The sequence below is a fragment of the Theropithecus gelada genome, chromosome 3 (assembly GCF_003255815.1).
Source record: "Theropithecus gelada isolate Dixy chromosome 3, Tgel_1.0, whole genome shotgun sequence".
Taxonomy (NCBI): Eukaryota; Metazoa; Chordata; class Mammalia; order Primates; family Cercopithecidae; genus Theropithecus; species Theropithecus gelada.
Window position 1 is genome coordinate 84901336 of NC_037670.1, and position 27693 is coordinate 84929028.

The 27693-nt window shown below is 41.4% G+C and overlaps 1 protein-coding gene across 3 annotated transcripts in view; it reads left to right on the forward strand.

Moving 5' to 3' along the window:
* The window catches only part of JAZF1 (JAZF zinc finger 1), a 352768-nt gene that overhangs the window by 284264 nt on the left and 40811 nt on the right, over nt 1-27693 (forward strand). For all 3 annotated transcript variants that reach the window (XM_025381213.1, XM_025381216.1, XM_025381214.1), the window contains exon 3: nt 2563-2759. In XM_025381213.1, coding sequence (XP_025236998.1) covers nt 2563-2759 — 197 coding nt within the window. The remainder of the gene's footprint in view (nt 1-2562; nt 2760-27693) is intronic.

A 27693-nucleotide genomic window follows, 5' to 3' on the forward strand; every position in this document is an offset into this window, starting at 1 on the left:
CATGTTGGGCCAATTACCTCATTTATCCTCACAACAGTCCTCTAAAGTTGAAATGTTATTGCCCCGTCTGCCAGCAGGTTACCTTCTTAGGTCGTGAACATTCAGACTCACAGATGACCATGGGCCACAATAGGGCACTGGGCCCGTTCAGAGGATGGAGGACAGGCCGCCTTCTGCAGGCACCCTTGCAGCAGTGCACATGAGAGTCTGTTCAGGTGCAGAGGGGTAGGAGTGGAAACCATCCTGGTAGAAAAGCCTTATGCCCTACAGAAGCCAAAGCTCTTGCAACATGCTCTGGGCATAGCTCCCCAGTTCTCTGCAAGGGCCATGCCCAGCTACAAGATCACCATGCTCAGGAAGCCTAAATCAGGATTCTTGGCTTCCTATCAGATAGCTACAGGTTCCTAGATCCTCCCAGGCTGTGCAGTTCACCAGTCAGAGGTCATTCTTATATAGTGTCGCCTGGTAACGTGGTTGACATACTGTCTTAGCAGGTTACCAAATTTAGCCAAAGATCAGACTCCCATGCAGAAAGGGAAAAGACTTATGTTAATTCTTACCTACTCTCTCATTCCCATTTTACAGAGAATAAACCTGAGATTCAGAGAAGTTTATCAACTTGCCTCAAATTACATAATAACCCAGCCAGGATTTGAACCCTGGCCTCACTCCAAATATCATGCTCTTAACTAAAATGCAAGATGTGAAAATTTTTTTCTACCCCCATAAGCATGTCCGTGTTTATTTTGCTATTTGAAACACTAGTTTGAATTACTTGCCCTCGAGAACAATCAGCCTTCCTGGAAGCAGCAGCCTGTTTATCCTGTGGCTTTGCCACTCCCTGGCGCGCTGCATACCCCAGTGTGAGACGCTCAGCATCATGCGAGTTAGCAGTTCTTCTTAGAATAATTTTCTTAAAAAAGCACTAATTCTTTGCTTTTCTCTGTGAGTCTGTATTTTTAGTAGAGGTTTATGAGGAGGGGAATAAGAAGTTTTAAGGACAATAGAACCAATTTTGCATCTGAAAATAAATGAGTACCTGGCTACATGTGCAAACAATTCTCTTTTGCATTGACAGTCCTTTTTAAATCACCACTATGCTATAGCACAAAACCTAAGAGCTCAAGGCAAAGCTTTATTACTAACCTCAGTTCAGCATATAAAATCCAGTTTGTATATCTGCATTATATTGCAAGAACCATTCAAGAAATGTGCCATCCATGTTCCAAGTATAAAAATAGAAATTTTAAGACAGCGTAACAATATTACTGTTGTTTCATTGGGTATTTAATTGACTTCAAGCTTTCACCAGGTATTAGAACTATCTGTTGACTTCCAAAACTTCATCATGTAGTGAGGAAAAATACTAAGGAATTTTGTAGACAAAATGTGAAATAGCTTGGGTAAAATACCATGTTCAAGTGCAATGCAGTGAGTTTATGATAAATTGTATTGAAATAGTCAAAATATAGTTCATGCGGAAGGTATTGGAGAGAGGCCTTGAGGGGCCTGGAATGTTCTGTTTCTTAGCCTAGGTAGTGGGGACAGCTGTGGTTTTATCATCTGAACGCTATCATACATTTATGGACTATGCTTTCTATGGCAGTTTTCAAAAATGCAGCTGACAAAGTTTGCCTGCCAATATGAAAAGGTGAATGTTCTTTAGGTAGGAGATACCATTTCATAGATTGTTTTGAATCTCATATTACACGAATTTACAAAATGGTAGATTATACAGTGAGAAAAGAATGAAGTTTGAATATTACCAACATCAGAGAAGCATTGGAAGAATAACTCAAGTTTCCAAAGTGAAACTGTCAGGAAAAGTCACCTTTCTCTTTATGAGTAATAAAATTAGAACGTAAACAGATCATCAGTGGTGACCTCCCTCCTTGTGCTGCTCTCTTCCCTTCTGGAATCTTCCTGGGCAAATGTATGCAGTTCTGTCTGTGTTTCCTGAGGCGGGCCTGGCACTGTGCTAGGAACTGGGGACTAGAATCCTTGCCTTCATGATGAGGCAAGCAAGGCCTCAATTAGCCAAGAAGAGTTTTTAAACCCAAATAACAATATGAGAATCAAAGTAATACAAAAAAGAGAGTTTTCATGAGGCCATATATGTTAGGTGGCAGTTAAGAGGTACAAAGAAATACTGCCAACCTGCAGATAAAGGAAGCGCCGTCTACTTAGGAGTGGTTGGGGAACTTTGAGGATGTGTGGGCTTCCTATGGGTAGAAAAAAAGAGAGCAGACCTTCCAAGAGAGGAAATCTTGTAACTGAAAGCATTACAGTGGGTGCAGATATATTCTGTGTGTATAAGCTTCCTGGCAAGGAGGATTTGCTAGGGAAGAAGTGAACCTGACTTTGAGGAACCTTAAAAATAACAAGCTAGAAGATAATTCCATTGCATTGGAAAAGGGAAGCTATTGTGAGTTTTTGAGATTGGGACTGACCTGTGGCCAAGGTCCTTTTCCAGGGTCGGGCATCTGTGAAACTCTAATGAATGTCGTGAGTCCTCATGCTCTATACGTGGCCCAGGTTCCTTACCTTCTGTTGTTGTTTCAGATTCATGACAGATGCTGCCCGCCGAGAGCAGGAGTCCCTAAAGAAGAAGATTCAGCCGAAGCTGTCACTGACTCTGTCCAGCTCAGTGTCTCGAGGGAATGTGTCCACTCCCCCACGCCACAGCAGTGGAAGCCTTACTCCCCCCGTGACCCCACCCATCACCCCCTCCTCTTCATTCCGCAGCAGCACTCCGACAGGTGAGTGGCTTGGCCCTACCGCCTTGAGGAGGAGGAGAGGAGAGAGGAGAAAGAGAAAGTGTGTGCGATGTGCTGGGGGCAGAAAGGGGCTGGGGACAGACGATGACACAGACCCACCACATCATCAATCCTTTCACTAGTCTCTGTATATTGATTCATTCTTCAGTTTATTACTGAAGAAATATTTCTAGATTATTGTTAATATGCATGTGATAATGGTTTTGTAGATTTTTTGTCAATATATTTCCCATTTTTACTGTGCATACCCACATACACAACATTTTTAATGGGCTCTACAATAATATATATTTCATCACCTGATTTACAACTAAATATGTTATGAACACTTTGTCTTCTAAAACAGTTAAAATCATTACATATTTTAGAGAAAACAATTTATTAAGCAGTCTTGGAGAAATTTAGATAGAATATTTCTTCCAAGGAGACTTCATTGTTTTTACAATGCCTTGAGAAAAAGGGGGAGTCCTTGTCTTCTCCAGGTTTTTCTGTAAATAGTGGAAACTTGCCCTTCAATTTAGCTTTTTCACTTGCTTCTTTATACCCACCTATTCTCCAATCAAGTAATCCATTTTATTTTTCCCAGCCCATCTCTCCTATGTGCCTCCTCTTTCATCTCAGTCTCCCTGACACACATGGATGTCCACTACTCCTGCACTCTCATCTCCTCTCCTCCAGGTCCTCGCCTTAAAGAGGCTTCTGTCCTTTTAAGGATACCGTCTTCATTGGTTTGGATTGACTCTGCTCAAAACTTTATCCTCAGTTCCACATTAGGATTAGCCTGTAATAATCTGAAGACAAAGTTCAGTTGTTTAAAAAATTTATTAGTAAGAAAATCCTGGTAGAGTTACATGTATCAAGAAACTAGGACTTCAGCTGGGTACTGTGGCTCACACGTATAATCACAGCTCTTTGGGAGGCTGAGGCAGGAGGATCACCTGAGGCCAGGATTTCAAGACCAGCCTGGGCGAAATGGCATTTTGAATGCCTCGTAAGTGCCAGAAACTGAGCTACTGAGGTGAGCAGAGAGAGGCCCTTTTCCCTGATCACAGGAGCTTACACCTGTTGGAGAATGTTGGCATTCTAGAGGCCAAACAAGATCACTTTTGTCTTCCTCTCCTAAGTGTGGAAATGATTAAAAAATAAAACAGCAGTCACAGATGAAGAACAAAATATCACCTGTATTACATAAAGCTAAACCACAGAATGGAGCTTGGATCTGTAACAATTGGGCTTCCTAGTATGTCTTCCCAGAATTCAGTTTATTTCCCACAGTGCACTTCTCAGCTTACCTCAGGGTGGGAGCTGACCAGACTGCACCCTGGACCCTGAGCAGAGCGTGTCCAGCCCTTCCTCCCTAGTTCGTGCTTCATTAAGTCACTGTTCCTCCTTGGGCAGGAGTGAATAGAGATGGTGGAAGAGGTCCCGCATCTTTGTGCTGTCTGAGAAACAGAGAGATAGCTCTCTTCCCCCGGTGGGAGTATAGACCATCACTAATCAAATCAATACACAAATAAATATAACCTTGTAATCATGGCAAGTGCTATATAGAATTCTGTGATAGGAGGGCATCCAGAGAGAAGTTTGACCCAGGCAGGAAAGGAGTCAACTTAGTAAAGAGGAAAGGTGGAGCAATGTCACAAAGGGAACATTTTGCAAAGGCTCCATGGAGGGGAAAAGCCCAGCAGGTCCCCAGTACTGAAAGCAGGCCAGGTGGCCCAAGTGTAAGATGAGACTCAGAGGTAGGTGGGGACTAGGGCATTGGGGGTCTTACTCAAAATTTTGGTTGAATCGAAGAGCAAAGAGAAGCCACTTGTAACTACACCATCATCTCCTTAGCCATGATTAAAATTGTTTATCTTCTCTGACAGTTTATGTATCTCTCTGTCATCCATTTTCCACCGTGCAAAGTGTGTTTCAGAATACTAACTTCACAAAATACTAGTTGGGGAAAAGGGATTTCCTAGTAAGTTTGGGGAGATGATGAGTTCGACAAAGTTAAATGGATTTCTTTAATTCAGGGCTTTAATGTGCACTGTTAGTCTCCAAAGGGAGGATTTAGTAAACTTAGATGCTGTGATTAGGGGACCTCTTTCTCTATGGGGCATCTCAGGGTTGCATCATGTCAGGCATGTCAGGCATCAACCATGACAGATACCCTGTGTTCAATCAGGATTGAACATTTTGAAGACAGGTTAGGTATGGGAGATAGACCAGAGTTCCTGCCTGAACTTCTTTCTTTACAAATGTTACCTTGGGCAAGTCACTAATACCAATTATATAGATTTTGTATCAAAGTTAAATGTGATAGCACACGTATAACACAGTGCTCAGTAAATGTTCATCTCTTTCGTCTGGGGTTTTCAACTTTGTATTTTAGGAACAGTATCAAGGTCATTCTTCTAGAGGACGAACCAGTTCATTTGTGTTAGGCATTTATCTATTTCCTTGAATAGACCACCATGTTTCCCTTATATTTTATTTTGTGAAGATTGACTTTCCAGGATCTTTGTGTGACATTTATGTTGTAAATCTAAGGAATGAAAGAGAGTGAAGTGTAATTCCGCAATCCTCTTTTCTGGGTATTGCTATGATATTTATTCATGTATAATATGAATTATGGAGGCAGTCTCCAACTGGCTGTGTTTTATACCTGAAGTAATATGGACTGACTCATGTCCAACACCAGATAACTATGACTGCCCCAATTAGTGACGGGTGCCTAGGACCCCCTGAAAATAAAGACAGTTTAAAAGTGAGAGTTTATTATTTTTCACGTAAGAATGTTTGGAAGAAATGGAATCATTTCCTTTCCTTCAGACATAAAGAAATCTTTCTGACACTTTGCCTATTTTAGCAATTTCCCATTGAGAGAATTAATTTATGTTGTGGTAAAGATGTATCATTTTCAATCTGTCAAGATCATTGGTAAGTTATTTGCTGCTGGAAGAACATTCCATGTAAACATCAAAAATTAGCAGGGGAAATGGTTTCTTAAACCCCTACCATGTACAATTTTGATTGTGTACATTTTTCAGTGTTTGGAATGTTATTTTACCTGTAGTTAGAGAGATCAGCTTATTTTGCCTGACTAATGTGGTTTCAGTCACTTTCATTGCCAGGTTATAAAATTCCACGTTTCTACCCCTTAAATTCACTCTTCCAAGTTCCATATTCATGGTGCATTCCCACTTCAGAAATAATAGTCATCTTGTAGGAACTTCATTTATAAAATGTTCTTTAAGGTTTATTTTCTTGACAATACTGAATTAGAGCTCAGCTTTATCCTAGACTTTCGAGTATTTCTTTGGTATACTTGGAATCAATGTTTGTTTTGCAATTTTTTTTTTATTTTTTATTTTTTTGCAACAGGGTCTTACTGTATCACTCTATCACGTAGGCTGGAGTGCAGTGATGCTATCATAACTCACTGCAGCCTCAAACTCCTGGGCTCAGCCTCCTGGGTAGCTCACCTCAGCCTCCTGTGTAGCTGGGACTATAGGTGCATGCCATCATGCCCACCTAATTTTTTGACTTTTTTTGGTAGAGATGAGATCTTGCTATGTTGCCCAGGCTGGTCTTAAACTCTTGGCCTCAAGCAGTCCTCCTGCCTCTGCCTCCCAAAACTCTGTGATTATAGGCAGGGGCCATCATATATGGCCTGTTTTGCCATTTTTACATCCTAGAAGAATCTTCTTCTCTCCTTGTTTTCCTTTCCTATCCTTGTCTTGTTTTCTTTTAATATATAGAGAAAGTATTCATTTAAGAAAAGCTTAGAATAGTTTAAATCATAGATCAGCAGACTTTTTCTATAAAGGTCCATATAGTAAATATGCTTTGCAGGCCACAGGGCCTCTGTTTCAGCTACTCAACTTTGCCATTGTAATGTGAAAGCAGCTATAGAACCACCTAAATTAACGGGCATGGTATGTTTTATTAAAAGTTTTTCGAAAACTCCATGTACAAAAAGAGGCCAGAGTTGGCCCATAGGCCACAGTTTTCCAACCCCTGCTTTAAATAATAGAGAAATTGAATTTAAAAATAAATGTGATTAAATTATATGAAACTGTTAAGATAATTTATACCCTTCTCCTTTTAAAAGTAGTAACATCGGTGAGGCACAGTCGCTCACGCCTGTAATCCCAGCACTTTGGGAGGCAGAGACAGGCGAATCACCTGAGGTCAGAAGTTCGAAACGAGCCTGGCCAACATGGTGAAGCCCCATCTCTACTAAAAATATAAAAATTAGCCAAGTATGGTGGCTCATGCCTGTAATCCCAGCTACTTGGGAGGTTGAGGCAGGAGAATTGCTTGAACCTGGGAGGTGGAGGTTGCAGTGAACCAAGATCACGCCACTGCACTCCAGCCTGGGTGACAGCAAGACTTCATCTAAAAAAAAAAAAAAAAGTAACATCTAGAGTATAATTACTTAGGGGGAAAGGCAGGTAGCACTTGTGGAGTGTTTGCTATGTGTGCTTACTGTATTCTTTATGCATGACCTTGTATTTAATCTTAACACCAGCCTCACTGAGACATTATTATTCCTATGTACAGATAAAGAAATAGAGGCTTAATAAGGTTAACGACACATCTATGTCTGTCTATTCAAAGAATATGCTCTTTCTAGTATACCCACACTTTCTATCCACATTCGTTATTATTACATTAATACTTTTTTAAAAACTTTATTAGACCATCCACAGTGTGTGTGAACTTGACACCTCCAAACTCAAAATACGTTAAGTTACTGAAACTTTGGTTTGACTTTATTCACCGTAACTTCCATTTTCACACAGCTGTACCATTCAAACAGCATGTCGTAACAGAAGGACTTAACAGTTTCGTTCAGCCAGGGTTTCTCTAAGGGTCAGCTGACTCCAGATAGCCAGTTGTTAAATAATCAGGTTTGCAAGCTGTTTACTAAACTGTTACCTTGAAATTGGCCATGGTGGGAGTATTTACACCAGTGAAATTGGCAAATGCTACATATCAGGACCTTCCCTGCCTCACTTTACCATTATACCACTGTTTTTTCCTTTCAGTATTTACCAGGTTAATCTTACTTAGTTTGTAGTTCAAGGAATCGTGGATCCATGTGTCTGCGAATAAACCTAAAGTCAATCACCAATAAATAAATAATGACCATTTCAAGCAATGGACTGCTTTGTAGCCACTCACCACAATGTTGTAGGAAAGGTTTTTACATTATATTGTTACACGAGAAGATCCCATTTCAAAACTGCATAAGCAATATAATCTCAATTTTTTTTTTTTTTTTTTTTTTGAGACAAAGTCTCACTCTGTCACCCAGGCTGGAGTGCAGTGGTGTGATCTCAGCTCGCTGCAATCTCCACTTCTCAGGTTCAAGAGATTCTCCCACCTCTGCCTCCCAAGTAGCTGGGACCGCAAGTGCACATCAACATCACCTGGTAATTTTTGTATTTTTAGTAGAGGCGGGTTTTTGCCATGTTGACCAGGCTGGTCTTGAACTCCTGACCTCAGGTGATCCGCCTCAGCCTCCCAAAGTGCTGAGATTACGCCACCACACCTGACCCGTGATCTAAATTTTATCTTTTACTTCAGAGAAGTTAACCATGGTTATCTACCTTAATATGGTAGGAAGATGAATGTTATTTTCTTCTTTTTCTTTTCCCACATTTTCTGAAATGAGCTTGTCTTTCTTTTTATAATTAAAGCAACTTAGTCCATATGATTGGAAGATATAGAATTACTGGCCCTAAAAAGAGTTGAATGGTTCTCTTTCCATCAAATTAATTGACCTGTGGTGTGAGGTCATCCTGTAGCAAAGGCCTATTTGCTTTTGCGTCCATCATTAGAGAGCAGGTTGCCTTAGTTATTATTGCCTACAGCTTAGTTAAGAAAGTAATTTGTCCCCCCTCCCCCCATATTTCCCCCTTGAACCTCTTAATACAGTGACTTTCGATCAGGATGAATGTTGAAATCACCTGGAAAAAATTGTAATCTCCCTCTGCCTGAGCTTCCCCTGCAGCCACTCTGATTCAGTTGGTGGATGGGGCTTGGGCATTGGGAGTTTTTAAAAGCGCTTTTGGGTGGGTAGTTCTAACCTACAACCAGAGTTAAGAAACCACTGTTTTAAAACGTGGCCCATCTCGTTGTAGTATCTGTGTGCCTTCTAGCTTGAATTTTGAACATATTTCCACGTTGTCTGGAGAAAGATTATTGTAATCTGTTTCCTTGGCCTCCGGGATGAACCCAGTGGGACTGACAGATGCTCACTCATGTCTTAATGGAGAAGCGGTGGAAAGAGCTGGCTGGGTTTCTGGTTCTAGTAGCATCACATAGTTACTCCTGGAAAATATTGGTATATCTATTTTGGCATACTCTGGGGGGGAAAATTCAAGTATTAAACCAGAGAAAGGCACCCAAGGAAATTAAACCAATTTTTAGGTTTTCTTGTTTAGATTCTTAAAACAATGCAGAAACTTAAATTTTATATTATTTTACCTCATATTCCTGTGTCTTTTGGTATGGCCTTTTACAAAATATTTCTTTATGGCTTTTACAATAAATTGTTCAGATTATAAAGATATTGAAAACTTTAGGAGTTATTAATACACAGCAAATTATTTTAAATAATATAGTATTAATTTTTCCCTTGGGGTGAACATTACTCTGCAATACAGACTTACAGGACTGACAGAACTTTGCTTGGCATTTAGAAGCTCTATCTGAATGGAGTTAAGGTGAGCTCTTCCCTCATGCCTTTATTGTTAGAAAATGAAATAAACAGGCTTAGTAAGGACAAAAAATTCCAGACAGAAAAAAGATAAGCAAAATAAAGTATAAACTAATATACATCCCCCACCTACCCAAAAGAAAAGAACAAAATGGAAGGAAAAATCTCAGAGAAATCCTGTTCTGTTTAATAGTGGAAAATGAGGGAGGAAAGTGAAATATTTCAACCTGACTGAATGTCGTGATCTACTTGTGAATTCCTGAGGTTGTGATTTGGTTTTTCTAAAAAACTCTCCCTAAAGAGTTGGATGTCTGCATGATACCTAAGCAACATTCCCTAAAATCTTCCTATTGATCTGATTTACATTTTCCTTTTCACATAAATTCCCGCTCTTGTAGCTGGAGAATGAGAAGATGTTGCTATATTCTCTGCCTGCATTCTGTAGGTCATTTGCTTGTTTATATACTACTCTGTTCTAATCTTTGTCGCTTCCTCTTCCTTTTTGATTGACCAGTAAAACCTTTATTCCTCTGCCTGAGTATCATGGTCGAGTCTTATGGCTAATTCTGCTTCCCCAGCATCTTCTGCAGCCACTTATTTTTAATCTCTTCTTGCTACTGAAAGTGTTGCAGTGAGGATGGCAACAAGGAAATGGGATTTATTTTTCCACAGCTATACCACTTAGAAAAAACCTTCCCAAACAAAACCTTTTTTTGACTTGAGGAAAACAATCAAATTGGCCAGGTGCAGTGGTTCACACCTGTAATCCCAGCCCTTTGGGAGTCCAAGACGGGCAGATCTCCTGAGGTCAGGAGTTCGAGATCTCATTATCCCTCTGCCCAGCAGAGAGTGAAATGGACAGAGGTGTAATGTAGGTTCCTCAGAGCCACAGAGCTGAGTGATGTTGACCCAGCACTTCCACTCTAGGTATTTACCAAAGAGGAATTCATGCCCTGGCCAACATGGCAAAACCTCGTCTCTACTAAAAATACAAAAATTAGCCAGGCGTGTTGGTGCACACCTGTAATCCCAGCTACTTGGGAGGCTGAGGCATGAGAATCAGTTGGACCTGGGAGGCGGAGGTTGTAGTGAGCCAAGATTGCTCAACTGTGCTCCAGGCTGGGTGACAGAGTAATACTTCATCATAAATAAATAAATAAATAAAATAAATAAATAAATAAATAAATACAAACAAGTCAGTGGTGATCTGTAATCATAATCTTTTTCGAACCTTACAGTGCACAAAAGCATTCACATTCACCATGTAATTTGATCCTTGTTAATATTTGATAGGACACAGGACAAGTATTATTAACTTTTATTTTAAGTCCAGGGTACAAATGCAGGTTTGTTACATGGGTAAACTTGTGTCATGGGGGTTTATTTTCCAGATTATTTCATCACCCAGGTATTAACCCTAGTACCCATTATTTTTTCTGATCCTCTCCCTCCTCCCACCTTTTGCCCTCCACCCTCCGAAAGGCCCCAGTATGTATAATTCCCCTGTATGTATCCATGTGTTCTCTCATCAGTTAGTTCTTTCTCATCACTTGGCTCCCACTTATAAGTAAGAACATGCAGTATTTGGTTTTCTGTTCCTGTGTTAGCTTCCTAAGAGTAATGGCCTCCAGCTCCATTCAGGTCCCTGCAAAGGACATGATCTTGTTCTTTTTTATGGCTGCATAGTATTCCATGGTGTATATGTACCACATTTTCTTCATCCAGTCTATCATTGATGGGCATCTAGGTTGATTTCATGTCTTTGCTATCGTGAATAGTGCTGCAATGAACATGTATATCTTGTTATAAGGCATTGTGCCAAGTATTGGGGATACAGAAAAGCATAAGGCATAGCCTTTGTGGTTTAGAACTTACAACCCTTAATAGAAGCAGGCTACATATGCCTGTAGAACAGACAACTAATGAACATGATGTATACACATATGGGCTACATTAACACAGATGATTAATAAGACAGTATAGAAATACACATGGGGTCATTCTACGCTGTTTTAATGCAATTGAAAGATGTATATTCACACTCATAAAATGTCATAGATAATTGCAGGGCAAATGTAAGTTCCAAAGGAGTTGGAATAAGGTGAGATCACAGGGAAAGTGATTTGGGCAAACAATTTTATAGTCCATGATTATGGAATATGTCAGGTTAGGGAATTAGTGAGCAGACCTGGATGCGTTGACTAAAGGTGGTATGCAGATCTAGACTTTTCTGGGAGACCCTCCCGAACTCTGGGAGCACAGAAGTAAAGTGCTAAGAGTCCTGGACACCAAAGGGGTCTCAATCCAAATCTTGGTTCTGCTGCTTGAGAGACAGATGAACTTAAACGTTTTCAAGCCTCAGTTTCCTCATCTGTATAATGGAGGCAGTGTTTACCTTATTGGGAGGATTAATTAAATAAGGATAGGGCCAGGAACAACTGCTGTGTTAACACTGATTCTATTTAAACCACCAGTTCAGAAAATAAATTAGCATAGGAATATCCCCGCTCTGCTTTCAAAATACCCTGCATTAGTAAGTAAGCCCCATGTGTTCAGGAACTGTTGACTGGAATTGGTGGAAATGGCTTATGTAGTCAGGTTAGTTAGGGCTTCTAGAAATAGCTAGGTAGCACCTGTAAATCAAAACATTTTTTGCTGTAAGCTGAATCCAGCCCTTTTGGGCAGACAATATTTCACCAGCCCTAGCCAGGGCTGCTTGTGCATGTTTATTTTTAGTCTGCACTAACCTCAGAGAAGGCTGATTCCAGGAATGTGCATTACAGGTGGTATTTGCTAATGACCACTCTGGACATGGATACATTTTCAGGAAGGAGATGGGTTCATTTTCTTGTCAGAGTGGATACAAACGCTGTATCTAAAGTGTCTATGGGACCAAAGGGAAAAAAAAAAAAAAACAGAAGTTGGACTTCGTCAAAACAAAACAAATGTGTGCTTTAAAGGACACTATCAAGAAATTGAGATGGCAATCAGAATAGGTGAAAATATTTGCAAGCCATGTATCTGATGAATGTCTCATATCTAGAATATGTACGAACTCCTACAACTCAATAATGAAAGGACAACCCAATTTAGAAATGGGGGGACATGACACCGTTGTTATTAACACAGAAGCATTTAAGATTATCATTTTATAACCAGGGGTGGCAGAAGTGAAGATGTAGCAAGTTGACCAACTTTTATGTCCTTTTTGTTATTTTAGTAAAGGTAGCAATAACCCTTTTAACTGTGGAGGCTCAGAGTACTAAGAAACAGAGCACTGGATGTTTCCAGCAGGTGAACACACTGGTGAAGGAGCTCTGTCCCCTCTCTTGTTGAAGGATGTGCCCACATAGCCCTGACCATTGTCACAGTTGGGACTGGGGGGACACCCCTTTGTGCCACCCAATTTAGGGTCCTTTTACATTTCAGATTCCCTTTAAGGTGTGTAGAATTGAACATCCCACTGGTAAGATTTAAATCAAGGTCAGAGGGCCATGTAAAGGGTATCTCAAAGTCTTTAGAACTGGGGGAGTTTTGACTATAGTGTCTCTGAAACTCCCTTCCTTCCTTCCTGTGCAGAGCGGAGAATGTCCTCAAACCTGCTCTGAGGGGAGAGGGCAGCAGATCTCATTATCCCTCTGCCCAGCAGAGAGTGAAATGGACAGAGGTGTGATGTAGGTTCCTCAGAGCCACAGAGCTGAGTGATATTGACCCAGCACTTCCACTCTAGGTATTTACCAAAGAGGAATGAAAACATGTATCCACAAAAGACAGGTACAAGGATGTACATAGCAGTTATTCACAGTAGCCCCAAACTGATGAGTAGTTCATCCACAGATAAATGGGTAGATAAACTGATATATCCAGATAGTGGAGTATAATTTAGCAATAAAAAGAAAGTACTGATACACACACAAAAAAAATGGATGAATCTCAAAAACATTATGCTGAGCAAGACAAGCCTGACACAAAGGGTACTCATGAAATTCAAGTACAGGCAAACCAACCTGTGGCGACAGAAATCAGAACCGTAGTTAATGTGAGAATGTGAGGAGGAAGGCGTGGACAAGGGAACTTTCTTGAATGATGGATATATTCTGTGTCTTGATTGGGATGTTGGTTTCACAAATGTATACATTTATCAAACTCATCCAATTATATGCCTGCCCGATGCAGTGGCCTACATCTGTTATCCCAGCATGGGAGGCTGAGGTGGGAGGATTAATCGAGCCCAGGAGTTTGAGGCCAGCCTGGTCATCATAGTGAGACCTTGTCTCTACAAAAATCAAAAAATTAGCTGGGCGTGGTGGCACATGCCTGTAGTCCCAGCTACTTGGGGATGAGGCAGGGAGGATGGCTTGAGCCCAGGAGGTCACAGCTACAGTGAGCTGTGATTGTGCCACTGCACTCTAGCTTGGGTGACAGAGTGAGACCCTGTCTCAGAAAAAACAAGTATACACTTAAGATTTGTGCATTTCACTGACCCCGTCTCAGAAAAAAACAAGTATACACTTAAGATTTGTGCGTTTCACTGTGTGTAAATCTTACCTCAATTGAAATAAAAGAGTGGTGGCTCAGGCAGGAATAAAGAACAGGAGTCCACAACTTCCAGTCACTCTTTGAACTAGCAAATAGCATTTCCTCTGTCACAAACAATTCATTTAGGAACAATGAAGTAAATACATGCAGTAGTCTGAGTTTGAAAATCTCTGGAATTTCCTCTTCATTGAAGAAAGACAGTAGGCGGAATTCTTTATCCTTAGCATAGGAACACTAAGGAAGCAGTAACATGGACAAATAAAACAGTTACGGGACATATTAAGTAGAGAGAAGGAGCAGGGAAGACAAGATAAAGAAGCACTCTTGCCAAACTCTCAGTCCAGTGACACAGTTGAGAATTGGTTAATGACTGAAAGTGTTTCTGATAGAACTTACAGCACCTACGTCTTCCAGTACCCAAAATATTTTGTTTCCCATGAGATAAAGGGTGCTTCCTTACGTTGAGAATATTACAAGAAAGAAAATTAAAGCCACCCAGGTTCAGTCCATGTTGAGCACATCCTCAGAAACTCTAAGTAATCCGGTTTCTCTGATGGGCAGGCACTTAAATCCTCAGATTTAATATCTGTGCTAACAGAAAGCCAATAATTCAGTGTTTCTGTGTTATTTTTTATACTGTTCATGCAGAATGATCCTATACCACACTTGACCATTTACATTTAGTTAAAAACCTGAATTTCATCTCTACTGTTAACTGTGTTGTTTAATCAAACTCAATAAAAATAGTATGTCCATTGTTAAGAATTCCCACAAGAAATCTCAAAGGTCTTTACAGTCATATTTCCCTTCGTGCTAGCAACACGGTTAGTGGTGAGGCATTGGTCCTAGGTCCTAGCTGCTTTTTCTTTGTCCCAGCAGGAGTCTCTGCATCGTCCAAAAAAATACCAAAAAAGATCACAAGGTAAAGTTGTTTTAAAGAGCACATATTAAGACTGTGCAGCTCACACCCTGTCTCCCCAAGAAAGAATGCCATCTTTTTAAGCCAACATCCAGAGCTCGCTCATATGCCAACATCCATCAGTGCACACTTCTCAGTAATTTTCCTTTGGAAGCACAAACCAGAACTGAAATATGAGTGCTAAAGAGAGCAACATATTGTAAGCCTGGAAAGTGGTGTGGATTCTACTGAAAACATGAATAAACAAACAGACGCCCGAGACTGCCATACGCCTCCCTTATGAAGGTGATGTAGATTTAGCACCTGAAGAATTCACAGCCCAGACAAACTCATATATTTCCAAAGACACCTTTTCTCCACGCCCCCGCCCCTGCCACCACCAGTCTACAACACGGCATATTAAAATCAGAGAAGCCCTTTCATCTTTCTGAGTATCACGGCAGCAAACTTGTTTTAATGTCTTTTCCATGTGGCTCAAGTTTTAACAATAAAATGATCCCCAGGCACACCCAGCTGCACAGCGTTAAAGAACCTGCAGAAAACTGAGAATGCTTTGAGCTAATTTGTTTCTGCTAAAAAGACGAGGGGCAGAATCTCACTGCTCCTGTCCCAGGACTTGCATCAGATGTTGGAAATGCACTCAGAACAAGCGGTGTTTGACAGGCAGGGAGAAACTGAGGTTGCTGGAACCTTTCTGGGACCATGGACAAAGGGATTGTGCATGTCTGGCACCTTGCAACCAAAATTACACAGTTCCTCCTTGGAAAATTGGACTGGTGTTAATTCATCTTTAGCAGTAACAAGTTGGGTTGGTCTTATCAGATCAAAGATTTATTTCATATTCCACTAGTCTAAATAAGTATTTTTTTTAAAAACCAAGTCAATTAGGCTCTGTTTGGTATAGAACACATAGGTAAAATCAACCATAAGAAACTAAAGCTGGTTGGGGGACAACTGTATATGAATTTGACATCTACTGATCTCATGATGGACTGTGTTTTCTATCTCAGTACCCCAATTCTTCAGTTTCATTTTAAGGCAGCTAGAGTATTCTAAATAGGTTTAGGCGCCAGGACAAATCATTCTCAGGGAACCTGAATAATTTTGAATGGAGTAGTTGGTCCCTGACATTGTCTACCAGCTAAGATGTTTCCTTGCAGCCTGAGACTGGATGCATTTTTATTTTTCAAATAGATTCCTATTTCAAAACTATCAAAATTTTTAAATAAAAAATAAAAGTCAAGCAGACTTCTTTCTGGCAAATAAAGTGGTGCTTTTCGTGTGATCTGTTTTCGTGTGAGCTCTCTAAGATAAGCTGTGTCACTGTATAGTAAAAAGTCTCCTCAGAATGTTTGACTTGAAAATGGCTGCCTAGAGTCTTAAATTCAGGGGCAGGAAAGGCCCTCGATATGCGTTTCTGGTGGTGCATCCTCAGCTATCCTCCTCTAGACAGAACTGTCTGGGGTTATCCAGGCTGTACTAACAGGGTGCTAACAGTTACGGGGACTGATGCTGGGCCGTCAACGTAGGATGGTGTTTTTGAGACGTGAACGTGACTCCCATATCTTGAGCAGGCCCCCACCCTTTTAAATGGTTACTTTCTAATATTCCACCAAGTTCTGGACCATTATTGTGTTGAAAGTCTCCCTGAAATTCACCATGATGAAGTTAGTTTTGGCAGAGCACTTAGATGCTATGAACAGCATTTCACTGCCATTAAAAGGAAGCATTCTTTGAAAAAAGTGTTTAATTAAAGCCACTTGGTTTCTGTAATACCAGTATATATAATTCAAAATATGCTATGTTGTGTGTATAGGAAAATTATTAAGACTAACAAAACTTGACAAATGGTTAATATTTAAAAGCATGCAATTAAAATGTCACAACTTAGTTGTGAGTGAGCTACCAAGGGGATCTTGACTGGAGTTGGTTCTGAAGGGCTAGATGGGGTACTGCCACCACCTGTGGGCCATGCACCTTAACCTGGAACGGTTCCCCCCACAGCCGGGAGATGAATAGGCCCCTTTTGGAAAGTAAAACCATAAAATTAAAATTATGAAGTAACTGCAAATATAAAAATTGGCTTTTTCTTTAAATCAAAGAAAAATGAAACCATTTCTGGAATAACTGTATAATAAATACGCATTACAGAAACATAAATACACCTTTGGTTACTAATGCACGGTACTTGCCAACTAAATAGTAAATTAAAAGTTCAGGCCAGGCACAGTGGCTCATGCCTATAATCCCAGCACTTTGGGAGGCCAAAACAGGTGAGGCCTGAGGCGCTTGAGCCCAGGAGTTCGGGACCAGCCATGGTAACACAGGGAGACCCTGTCTCTGCAAATAGCTTTTTTTTAATTAGCCAGGTGCAGAGGCATGTGCCTATGGTCCCAGCTACTCAGGAGCTGAGGCAGGAGGATCGCCTGAGCCTGGGAGATTGAGGCTACAGTGAGCCTAGCTTGCACCACTGCACTCCAGCCTGGGCAACAGAGCAAGACCCTGTCTCAAAACAAAACAAAACAAAGTTTAGTAGAATCTAGTTAACCTTTTTTTTTCTTCCCCGCAAGATGGAGTCTTGTTCTGTCACCCAGCAGGAGTGCAGTGGCATGATCTCAGCTCACTGCAACCTCTGCCTCCTGGGTTCAAGCAATTCTCCTGCCTCAGCCTCCTGAGTAGCTGGGATTACAGGCATCCGCCACCACGCCCAGCTAATTTTTGTACTTTTAGTAGAGACAGGGTTTCACCATGTTGGCCAGACGGGTCTCAAACTCCTGACCTAGTGATCCGCCCACCTCAGCCTCCCAAAGTGCTGGGATTACAGGCATGAACCACTGTGCCCGGCTAGTTAACACATTTTTAAGTAATCTATAGGGCTCTGTTTTCTAAAATGAATAAGTAATAAATATTCCAAAAAGGATTTTTTTCCTTCCCTTTTTTGCTTTCCAACAAATATGTGTTTCTTGGCATCATCAAAAGTGGAAGTTTTGCCAGGACTAGAAAGCTTGTCCTTTGCCATGTGGGAGACCTTTAGCTAAAGCTATAAATGTGGCACACTGATGAACATTGTCATTTTAATTCTGTCAAGCAAGGAGGGTAAACTGGAAAATGAATTATGCTATATATAAACTTGAAAGTAGCTCCATCTTCGTGGTAGCTGTGCCTCTTAAAAATAGCATCTCGGCCACTGCACTCCAGCCTGGGCGACAGAGCGAGACTCCGTCTCAAAAAAAAAAAAAAAAAAAATAGCATCTAACAGCCTCCTAGAATTTCTATTTACCTTTTGTTTTCTATTATATAATAGTCTATTTTGGAAAGATGGCAGGACTGAAAAGTGAATGGATGTTTTCTCATACATTTTGCCTCTTTTGTTATCTTCCAGAAGATGGCAATTTGTGGCTCCTTCGGAGTGTTCGCAGGTTCTTGTCTATAAAGTGTTCTGAATTTATTAACCTAATAAACCATATTGTTACTTAGACGCCAAATTAATAGTTATCGTTGGTTCCTCTCATTGAAGTATATTTTCTAAGATACTAAATGAATGTACTTTTAGTATCTTTTCTAAGATACTAAATGTAGGATGGTGTTTTTGAAGCATGATCATGACCCTATATCTTGAGCAGGCCCCACCCTTTTAAATGGTTACTTTCTAATATTCCACCAAGTTCTAGACCATTATTGTGTTGAAAGTCTCCCTAAAATACACGATGATGAAGTTAGTTACTAAATGATACTAACTCATTTAGTACCTTAGAGAAGATACTAAATCGAATCAGTTCTGCATACCTGTTCATTGTTGTCTTATAAGAAGTCATTTCCCTCTCTGTGCATGATACTCGCAAACTGGAGCTCGGGTGATAGGAGCATGGTATTAATAAGTCTGAGGTCATGGGTTTAATTCTCATATGGGCCAGTTAACTTAGCTTCATCCTGGTGCCATGAACCATGCCCTTGAAGCTAGCTAAATGTCAAACAACAGGTAGTGTGGTCCCTTGACTCTCAGAAAAGAGGTGATGCTCGGTATGAAGAAATGGAACATACACATAGGACAATGACATTCTCAAAGACTGGCCTTACCCTCAAGGTCAGTGTGAAAATATCATGGTTATGCAGAAAACAACTCAAATGAGTGTCTTACTGTGTATGTTTTGGAAATAAAAGAATTGCAGATTTCAGAGACTTCTGAGAGCTCTGTGTTAAGATCTCTGGCCTCCATTTATGCATTGACAGAGTAGCAGCACTGCTATAACATGTTGTTTATCTTCCTGTTCATCTTTTGTGTTCAGTACAAATGTCCTCAGAATATTCAAAAGAATGGGAAACAGATTGGTAAAAATAATAATAATGTATGTCTTAAGAATGGGGAAGCTGCAAACCATTTTAGTAGTTGCTGCCCGGTAAGAACAGGGATCCTAGTGACATGAATGGAAGGGGGCTGTTTCCACCTACTGCTCTCTTTTAAAATGATGGTCAAATCAAAACGCTTATCCACCATGATCAAGTGGGCTTCATCCCCGGGATGCAAGGCTGGTTCAACATACACAAATCAATAAACGTAATCCAGCATATAAACAGAACCAAAGACAAAAACCACATGATTATCTCAACAGATGCAGAAAAGGCCTTTGACAAAATTCAACAGCCCTTCATGCTAAAAATGCTCAATAAATTCGGTATTGATGGAACATATCTCAAAATAATAAGAGCTATTTATGACAAACCCACAGTCAATATCATACTGAATGGGCAAAATCTGGAAGCATTCCCTTTGAAAACTGGCACAAGACAGGGATGCCTTCTCTCACCACTCCTATTCAACATAGTGTTGGAAGTTCTGGCTAGGGCAGTCAGACAGGAGAAAGAAATAAAGGGTATTCAATTAGGAAAAGAGAAAGTTAAATTGTCCCTATTTGCAGATGTCATGATTGTATATTTAGAAAACCCCATTGTCTCAGCCCAAAATCTCCTTAAGCTGATAAGCAACTTCAGCAAAGTCTCAGGATACAAAATCACCGTGCAAAAATCACAAGCATTCCTTTACACCAATAACAGACAAACAGAGAGCCAAATCATGAGTGAACTCCCATTCACAATAGCTTCAAAGAGAATAAAATACCCAGGAATCCATCTTACAAGGGATGTGAAGGACCTCTTCAAGGAGAACTGAAAACCACTGCTCAATGAAATAAATAAGGACACAAACAAATGGAAGAACATTCCATGCTCATGGATAGGAAGAATCAATATCGTGAAAATGGCCATACTGCCCAAGGTAATTTATAGATTCAATGCCATCCCCATTAAGCTACCAATGAGTTTCTTCACAGAATTGGAAAAAACTACTTTAGAGTTCATATGGAACCAAAAAAGAGCCTGCATTGCCAAGACAATCCTCAGCCAAAAGAACAAAGCTGGAGGCATCATGCTACCTGATTTCAAACTATACTACAAGGCTACAGTAACCAAAACAGCATGGTACTTGTACCAAAACAGAGATGTAGACCAATGGAACAGAACAGAGCCCTCAGAAACAATACCACACATCTACAACCATCTGATCTTTGACAAACCTGACAAAAACAAGCAATGGGGAAAGGATTCACTACTTAATAAATGGTGCTGGGAAAACTGGCTAGCCATATGTAGAAAGCTGAAATTGGATCCCTTCCTTACACCTTATACAAAAATTAATTCACGATGGATTAGAGACTTAAATGTTAGACCTAAAACCATAAAAACCCTAGAAGAAAACCTAGGCAATACCATTCAGGACATAGGCATGGGCAAGGACCTCATGTCTAAAACACCAAAAATAATGGCAACAAAAGCCAAAATTGACAAATGGAATCTAATTAAACTAAAGAGCTTCTGCACAGCAAAAGAAACTACTATCAGAGTGAACAGGCAACCTACAGAATGGGAGAAAATTTTTGCAATCTACTCCTCTGACAAAGGGCTAATACCAGAACCTACAAAGAACTCAAACATTTACAAGAAAAAAACAACCCCATCAAAAAGTGGGCAAAGAATATCAACAGATACTCCTCAAAAGAAGACATTTATGCAACCAACAGACACATGAAAAAATGCTCATCATCACTCGCCATCAGAGAAATGCAAATCAAAACCACAATGAGATACCATCTCACACCAGTTAGAATGGCGATCATTAAGAAGTCAGGAAACAACAGGTGCTGGAGATGATGTGGAGAAATAGGAACACTTTTACACTGTTGATGGGACTGTAAACTAGTTCAGCCATTGTGAAAGACAGTGTGGCAATCAAGGATCTAGAACTAGAAATACCATTTGACCCTGCCATCCCATTACTGTGTATATACCCAGAGGATTATAAATCATGCTGCTATAAAAACACATGCACATGTATGTTTATTGCGGCACTATTCACAATAGCAAAGACTTGGAACCAACCCAAATGTCCATCAGTGACAGACTGGTTTAAGAAAACGTGGCACATATACACCATGGAATACTATGCAGCCATAAAAAACGATGAGTTCATGTCCTTTGTAGGGACATGGATGCAGCTGGAAACCATCATTCTCAGCAAACTGTCGCAAGAACAGAAAACCAAACACCGCATGTTCTCACTCATAGGTGGGAATTGAACAATGAGAACACTTGGACACAGGAAGGGGAACATCACACACTGGGGCCTATTGTGGGGTTGGGGGAGGGGAGAGGGATAGCATTAGGAGATATACCTAATGTAAATGACGAGTTAATGGGTGCAGCACACCAACATGGCACATGTATACATATGTAACAAACCTGCACGTTGTGCACATGTACCCTAGAACTTAAAGTATAATTTAAAAAAAAAAACTGAAATGAGCAAGAATTTTAAAAATAATTGTATTAACTGAATAAATAAATAAATAAATAAAATGATGGTCAAAGAGACCAGAGGGTGAATCCATTCCCTATTCCACCAGTTAGATGAGAATTCTTGGGAGAATGGCAGGTGAGGCAATGGCTTCGTTATGGAAGTTGTCATTCCTTAACACTCCTAAATTTACAAAGTGCATTACTGCTCCGAACTCCTCCCAATTAAAGAAAACAAGGAAAAACACTGTGGCATAAAATAGCATCAGATCTTTACATATATGGAATTTGGGAACCAGAAATTTATGCAGAGATCATCTTGGCTACTTTTTTCAAACTGAAGTCATATCTCATTGATGGATCATGAAATTAATTGGTAAGTTATAACCAGTATTTTTAAAAGACAAGAAAAAAACAGAAAATAGTGTTTCACACTCCATAAGGATAAATATTAGCTCGGGAAACGGTGTGAGTGTGTGTGTATGTGTGTGGTTTTCTGAGTTGTAATGTAAAATATATTTTTCAATGGATCATGGTCAAAAAATTTGAAAGCCTACAAGTGATCTAGGCTCATCTCTTCGTAAGTGTAGGGTCAAGGATGTATAGTTAAATTGCGTAAAACAGTACCACAGTCCAATCTTCCTGATTCCCACTCTAGTGCTTATTCCTTTCAGTCACATTCTAGCCACTACAAAACAGCAAGTGTGTTTCCATAATCACACTGCATCATGTTCGTAGTTCACTCCTGAGACCCCATCAAGCCATAGCTATATAATTCCCTCGGGCTTGCAGACCCTGGAACACTCGCAGACTCGGCATCACCAGAATGCGTACACAGTCCCTGTCTGGAGCATAACCACAGAGAGGAAGAAAAATGCTTTTTTAAAATATGGCTGCTTTTGTAGATGGTCCCCCTTTGCATACTCAGTTATTGCATTGTAGGTGTGAAGCACTTAGCTTGCAAGACCATCATAGGGCCATCAGGGTGAAGTGCAGGTGGAGAAGATGCCACACCCTGATGAACTCAACAGGAAGGAGAAGAAACTGCGTCCCTACAAATAACATAGACGTGAGAAAACCACATCAGTGAGTGCGAGATCATCTGAGAGCACGTATGGCAAGGAAAGCCGCCATGCAGGGCCAGTCTCCAAGGGCTTCTTGGAGAAGATGCTGACTTGCCCAAATGGGTTTTGCATTTGGATATGAGACTCGGGAGCACAGGCTGACATCCCTGCACAGAGGCCGCTTGTCAGCTGACCAGAACCCAAGGCTTTCTAGACAGGTGTTTTCTCTTGGCTCAGTCCTAGGGTAGGTGAAAGTTATTTCTTCCCCGTATTGAAGGAACACGTACAACCACCTACCTCTATTGGCCCTGTAAAACCTGAGGTGAAAATAGTTGTGAGTTCCTCTGGGTTTTAAAACTATGACTTGCTGACATTTGGAGGAGCATTTTACCCCATACCCAGTTCAGACTGTTATACCTTTCCATGTTTGCTTCCAAAGATCTGAAGCTACTGAGAAAGCTGAAAACGTTTTATGTAGAAAATATACAACAAAAAAAAGTTTGGTATTTCCGTATTTCTCAGAGAAGGCGTGACCTCTCATTCAGAGCCACGGGCAGGCTTCATTTTTTGTTCTCCACTATTACGTTGAGTTGTGTTTTCTCGCTAGCTCTCTTGTTCCCCTTTCCTGTCCTTGTTTTGACAGGGAAGAAAATAAACGTGGTCGGTAATAAAGCCTGGGATGCTGGCTTTCCAGCAGCGGCCTCTGCCAAAGTCTAGCGCCCTCTCAGTAGCTTGCCCTTCTGAATGCTAATTAGTTGTATGGGAATTTTTCACAGTAACCTCCCTAAGGAGCAATTTCACCAAAGAGTAACCCTCTTGTCTAGACCATACAAACCCATAAAGTCATCACTAGCTGGGATTTCCAAGCTACAAAGCAGCAATAGAAAAGACTGCCTCTAGTCTTTAAGGGCATTCAAGTATAGAGCGCTCATTGTGGAAACCCCCCTTCCCACCAGTGCACAGACCTCTCCAGAGAGAGTAATGGAAACTCACCCGCTCAGTTCCATCCTCTGAGGAAGGACACTTGGCTCATGATTTCTGCTTTATTTGAATCCAAATGATCTTTCCATCTCCTTGCGTTTTATACCTAGTCTGCTATCCGGGATCTTATTTTTGAGAAAGATCCAGCCATGCCTTTTACTTTCTTGCTTGCCAAAGCTAATTATTAATTAGGGAGATAAAAGCAGCTTAATACTTGACATTTTAAGAAACTAGGCTGGCAGAACTTACCTGTAGAGAGATTAAAAGGCTTCAGAATTCTAATCCAGGCCTCTTTCTGCTTTAAGTACTTAGCAAAATCCTAGCAGTTGTGGTGACGGTGGTGTTAATGGGACTGGAAAATGGAAACATGCGCCGTGGAGGGAGAAGGGCAGAAAGGGAGAGTGTGCCCCTCGAGGTCCCATCAGATGTCCTCCCAAGAGTCAAGGTGGAAACAGATGACCAAAGCTATTCTAGAGTCCAGTAGAGCTGACTTTTCAGAAATACTAAAAATCAAGATTACTTAAAAAGGAAAACAAATCAAGAGTTATGCTTTATTAGATAAAACAGTTCTGGAAGCAGGTTGAAGAGAGACCCTCTGTCCCTTCCACCCCACCTTGGCCAGAGGCATTAGAGGGTTAGCCCCCTAAAGGAGTAAGAACAACACTGTGAGTTACCATGTGGGGACACCCAGGATGTACTGGGCTCTTGGCTAACCATACCTACTTTCTATGTAATTCACATTCCCATTTTCTATGTAAATGTAGACCAGAAGGTAAGAGACGTTAGGTAACATGCCCCAGGCCACACTGCTAGGAAGTTTTAGTGCCTGGATCTTAACCCAGGGCTGCCTTGCTGCAAAGCAGACTCTTGAGTGCTCTCCTCTGCTGCCTCTGAGGACTTAGGAATAAATGGAAATATAGGAAATGTGATTCCTTTTGTGTGTCCTTCCATAACATTCATTTTAGCTCCTAGGATAATTACTAGTTTTCCAGGTATAACTAGGATCGGTCTTCTTGTTAATATACTGAACAAACATCTGAGTGCCTACTGTGTACCTAATGAATGTACAGAGATAAAAGACATAACCCCAGTATCACAGAGACACAGAGGGGAGACGGATGGTAAGATTCACATGGGGTGGACAATTCTCTGATAGGGACGAGCTCAGAGCCCACACAGGGCAGGCACCTACCTAGCCCAGACTTGGATGAAGAGTCAGGAGACTTCTTGGAAGCGGTGATTCCCAGTCTGAGCTTTAAGGATGAGCTCAGAGCTCATGTTTAAAGATGAAGAGAAAAAACAGGAGTGTGAGGCTGGCTGGTTCTGGTGGGTGGGGTGGAGGAAACATGCCCAGATGACAGGAGTTAGCACTTTTTGCTACATGTGAGGGGCAGTCAAGGGAGGGTTTTAAACAGGGGAATGTCTTGGTTTGCTTCACATTTTTAAAAGGTTATTCTGACTGACCAATGACTGTTGGGATTGGGGCTGTAAAACTGGCTAAAAGGGGACTCTATTCCAGCTGTGCAGAGGAAAGAGGAAAGAGGAAAGCGATGCGAGTCTGGGACGAGGATCACAGAGCGGGGAGGTACGGATGAACTCGAAATGTTTTGGAGGTAGAGCCGATGGGAGTTGGATGAGGCTGGAAGGGAAAGCGAGAGAGAAAGACTCCCAGGCAACCAAGTAAAGGCCGGGCCATTTCTTGCGCAGATGGGAGACAAGCAGGTTTTCAGGGGCAGCCTACGGTCAAGGACTCTCTTTTAGAATCAAGACATGGTCTTAAATCACTGACCCCTTCTGTCACAATATATGGTATTTCGGTAGTTCCCAAGCTTTTCCCAGTGACCCTCAAAATATGGCTCTCTGGAACCCACCCCAGATCTAGCAAGTCGAATTCCAGGGGATAGAGGAGCCTGGGCCTTAGGTCCTTTCTGCAGCTCCGGCGCTCCAGCACTGCCGGTCCAACATCATCTGTAGGTAGTGTTTGCAAGCCAAACACTTGCAAAACTGCTCTGTTTCCTGTTTGCTGGGGCCAGGTTTGATGATCCCAAAGGCTGTTGACCAGCCTTCCTGCTCAGGGGCCAAGGCAGTGCCACGCCACACCAGCCCTCATTGATCATTGTCCAGCAGGGCTGCTAGCGATTTCCCCAGATAAGTCAGTCATTCCGAGATTAAAGGTTCAGCGGTTGGCCTGATTCAGGCCATGCTTCTTTGCTATTTTCCCCTAGATGTTGGATGTGTTCCATAGGAGGAACTTTGAAAGAATAATGTTTTCCTAAGTGACAGGAATGCCCTGTATGTTAATGTTTTTTCATAAGGATCTAAGCTCGGATATCTGTCTGAATGATCTGATTCTCATAAATCGACAGATTGGTTCTGGAAATCCCATGAGCCTAGGCTGTCTTGAGAGATTTATGGCACTTCCTGCTCTCATCGGGCCAGGAATAACATGACAGCTCCCTCTGCACTTCTGGCTTTTGTTCCTGAGGGGATGGCAAAGGAGGGCAGAGGTGTGCTGAACCATACCACTTTGAAAGAAAACTGTCCAGACTTATTTTCCAGAACCTCGGAAAAAGCCTCATGTTCTGCTAAAGACGTAACAGTCTTCTGCCCCCTCCCTGGGGATTTTCCCAGCCTCAGCTTCTTTAGCCACATGGGTTCTGTGGTGTGGATCAGGGCCAGGGCTGGCAGGAGCCCATGGACATTCCAAGGCTGAACCAGCCTTTGTGGGCAGTGACCTTGGACCTTCAGCAGCAAGGCCCTGTGCCCAGTTGGAGATGAACTCATTCCTACCATGGTTTAAGATTGCTCCAAATCAATGTTAATGAGTTACAAATTAATTCCTTCTTGGCCTGACCAAGGAGAAAGACTAATTATGATGGCCATTCCAATTAGAACCCACGCCTAGCAAATCTGTTTGACTGAATTATATGTGATATTGGTGGAAGTCTGATTGTTTTTAGTCCATATAATAATCGCATCAGAGTGTCTCAGTCTGCCTTCTCAGCAGCATATCAGAGTGGAGTCAGGAAATGTTCCACCAGCTCTCTAGAAGAGAGACAAGCGACTGGCTCTAATGACTGTACCTTGAAGACCCAGCACTGAGTGCTGGAGGGGATGCAAAGATGAGCCACCCTCAGAGAGATGGCAGTGAAGTCACAGAGGAAAACAAGGGTGTAAATAAAGCTCCTAGGAGACTCTGAACCTCAGTGCCTTCAGTGAACCGCTATCATGGTTAAAAGGGTTAGTAGTCACATCTACTGGGAACAATTCAGCTAACAATAACCTGAGGAAAGTAGCATTTGAGAGGTTTTCAAGAATGAGTGCAGGAAAGGGTAGAGGGTGGGCTGAGTGTTGTGTATTTCAAGCCAGAAAAACCTAGACAGACAGCCAGGGGATGGCTGGGGACCCATTCCACACCAGTGAACTGGTGTGTTGGGTTCATGAAGCATATGCATAGATATAAGGACCTTAAATCCCACGCTAAGGAATTTGTGTTTGAGTTGGCAGTGGAGCCATTTTTAATAAGCAAAGTAACCAATGCAGTCAGAGAAGAGCGGTATTATGGATTGCAGCTATTTGGAGGAAGGTTGAATGTGGCAGCCAGAAAGACGATGGATTGGAGGGCCAAGAGACTAGAGCCTGGCATATCAGTTAGGAGGTTATTTCATTAGCTTGGGGTGGAAGTATGAAGACCTTGTCGGAAATAGATTTGATTTTCTTGATGAAATTTCTGCATGTTGGAAGGGAAATGACTTGATGTGGAAGGCTTTTCAGCGCTGTCATGCATAACACACAAATCCCTCCCAGTTGATAGAAACCTGCCCTGTTGCTTAATATAAGTAAACCTTG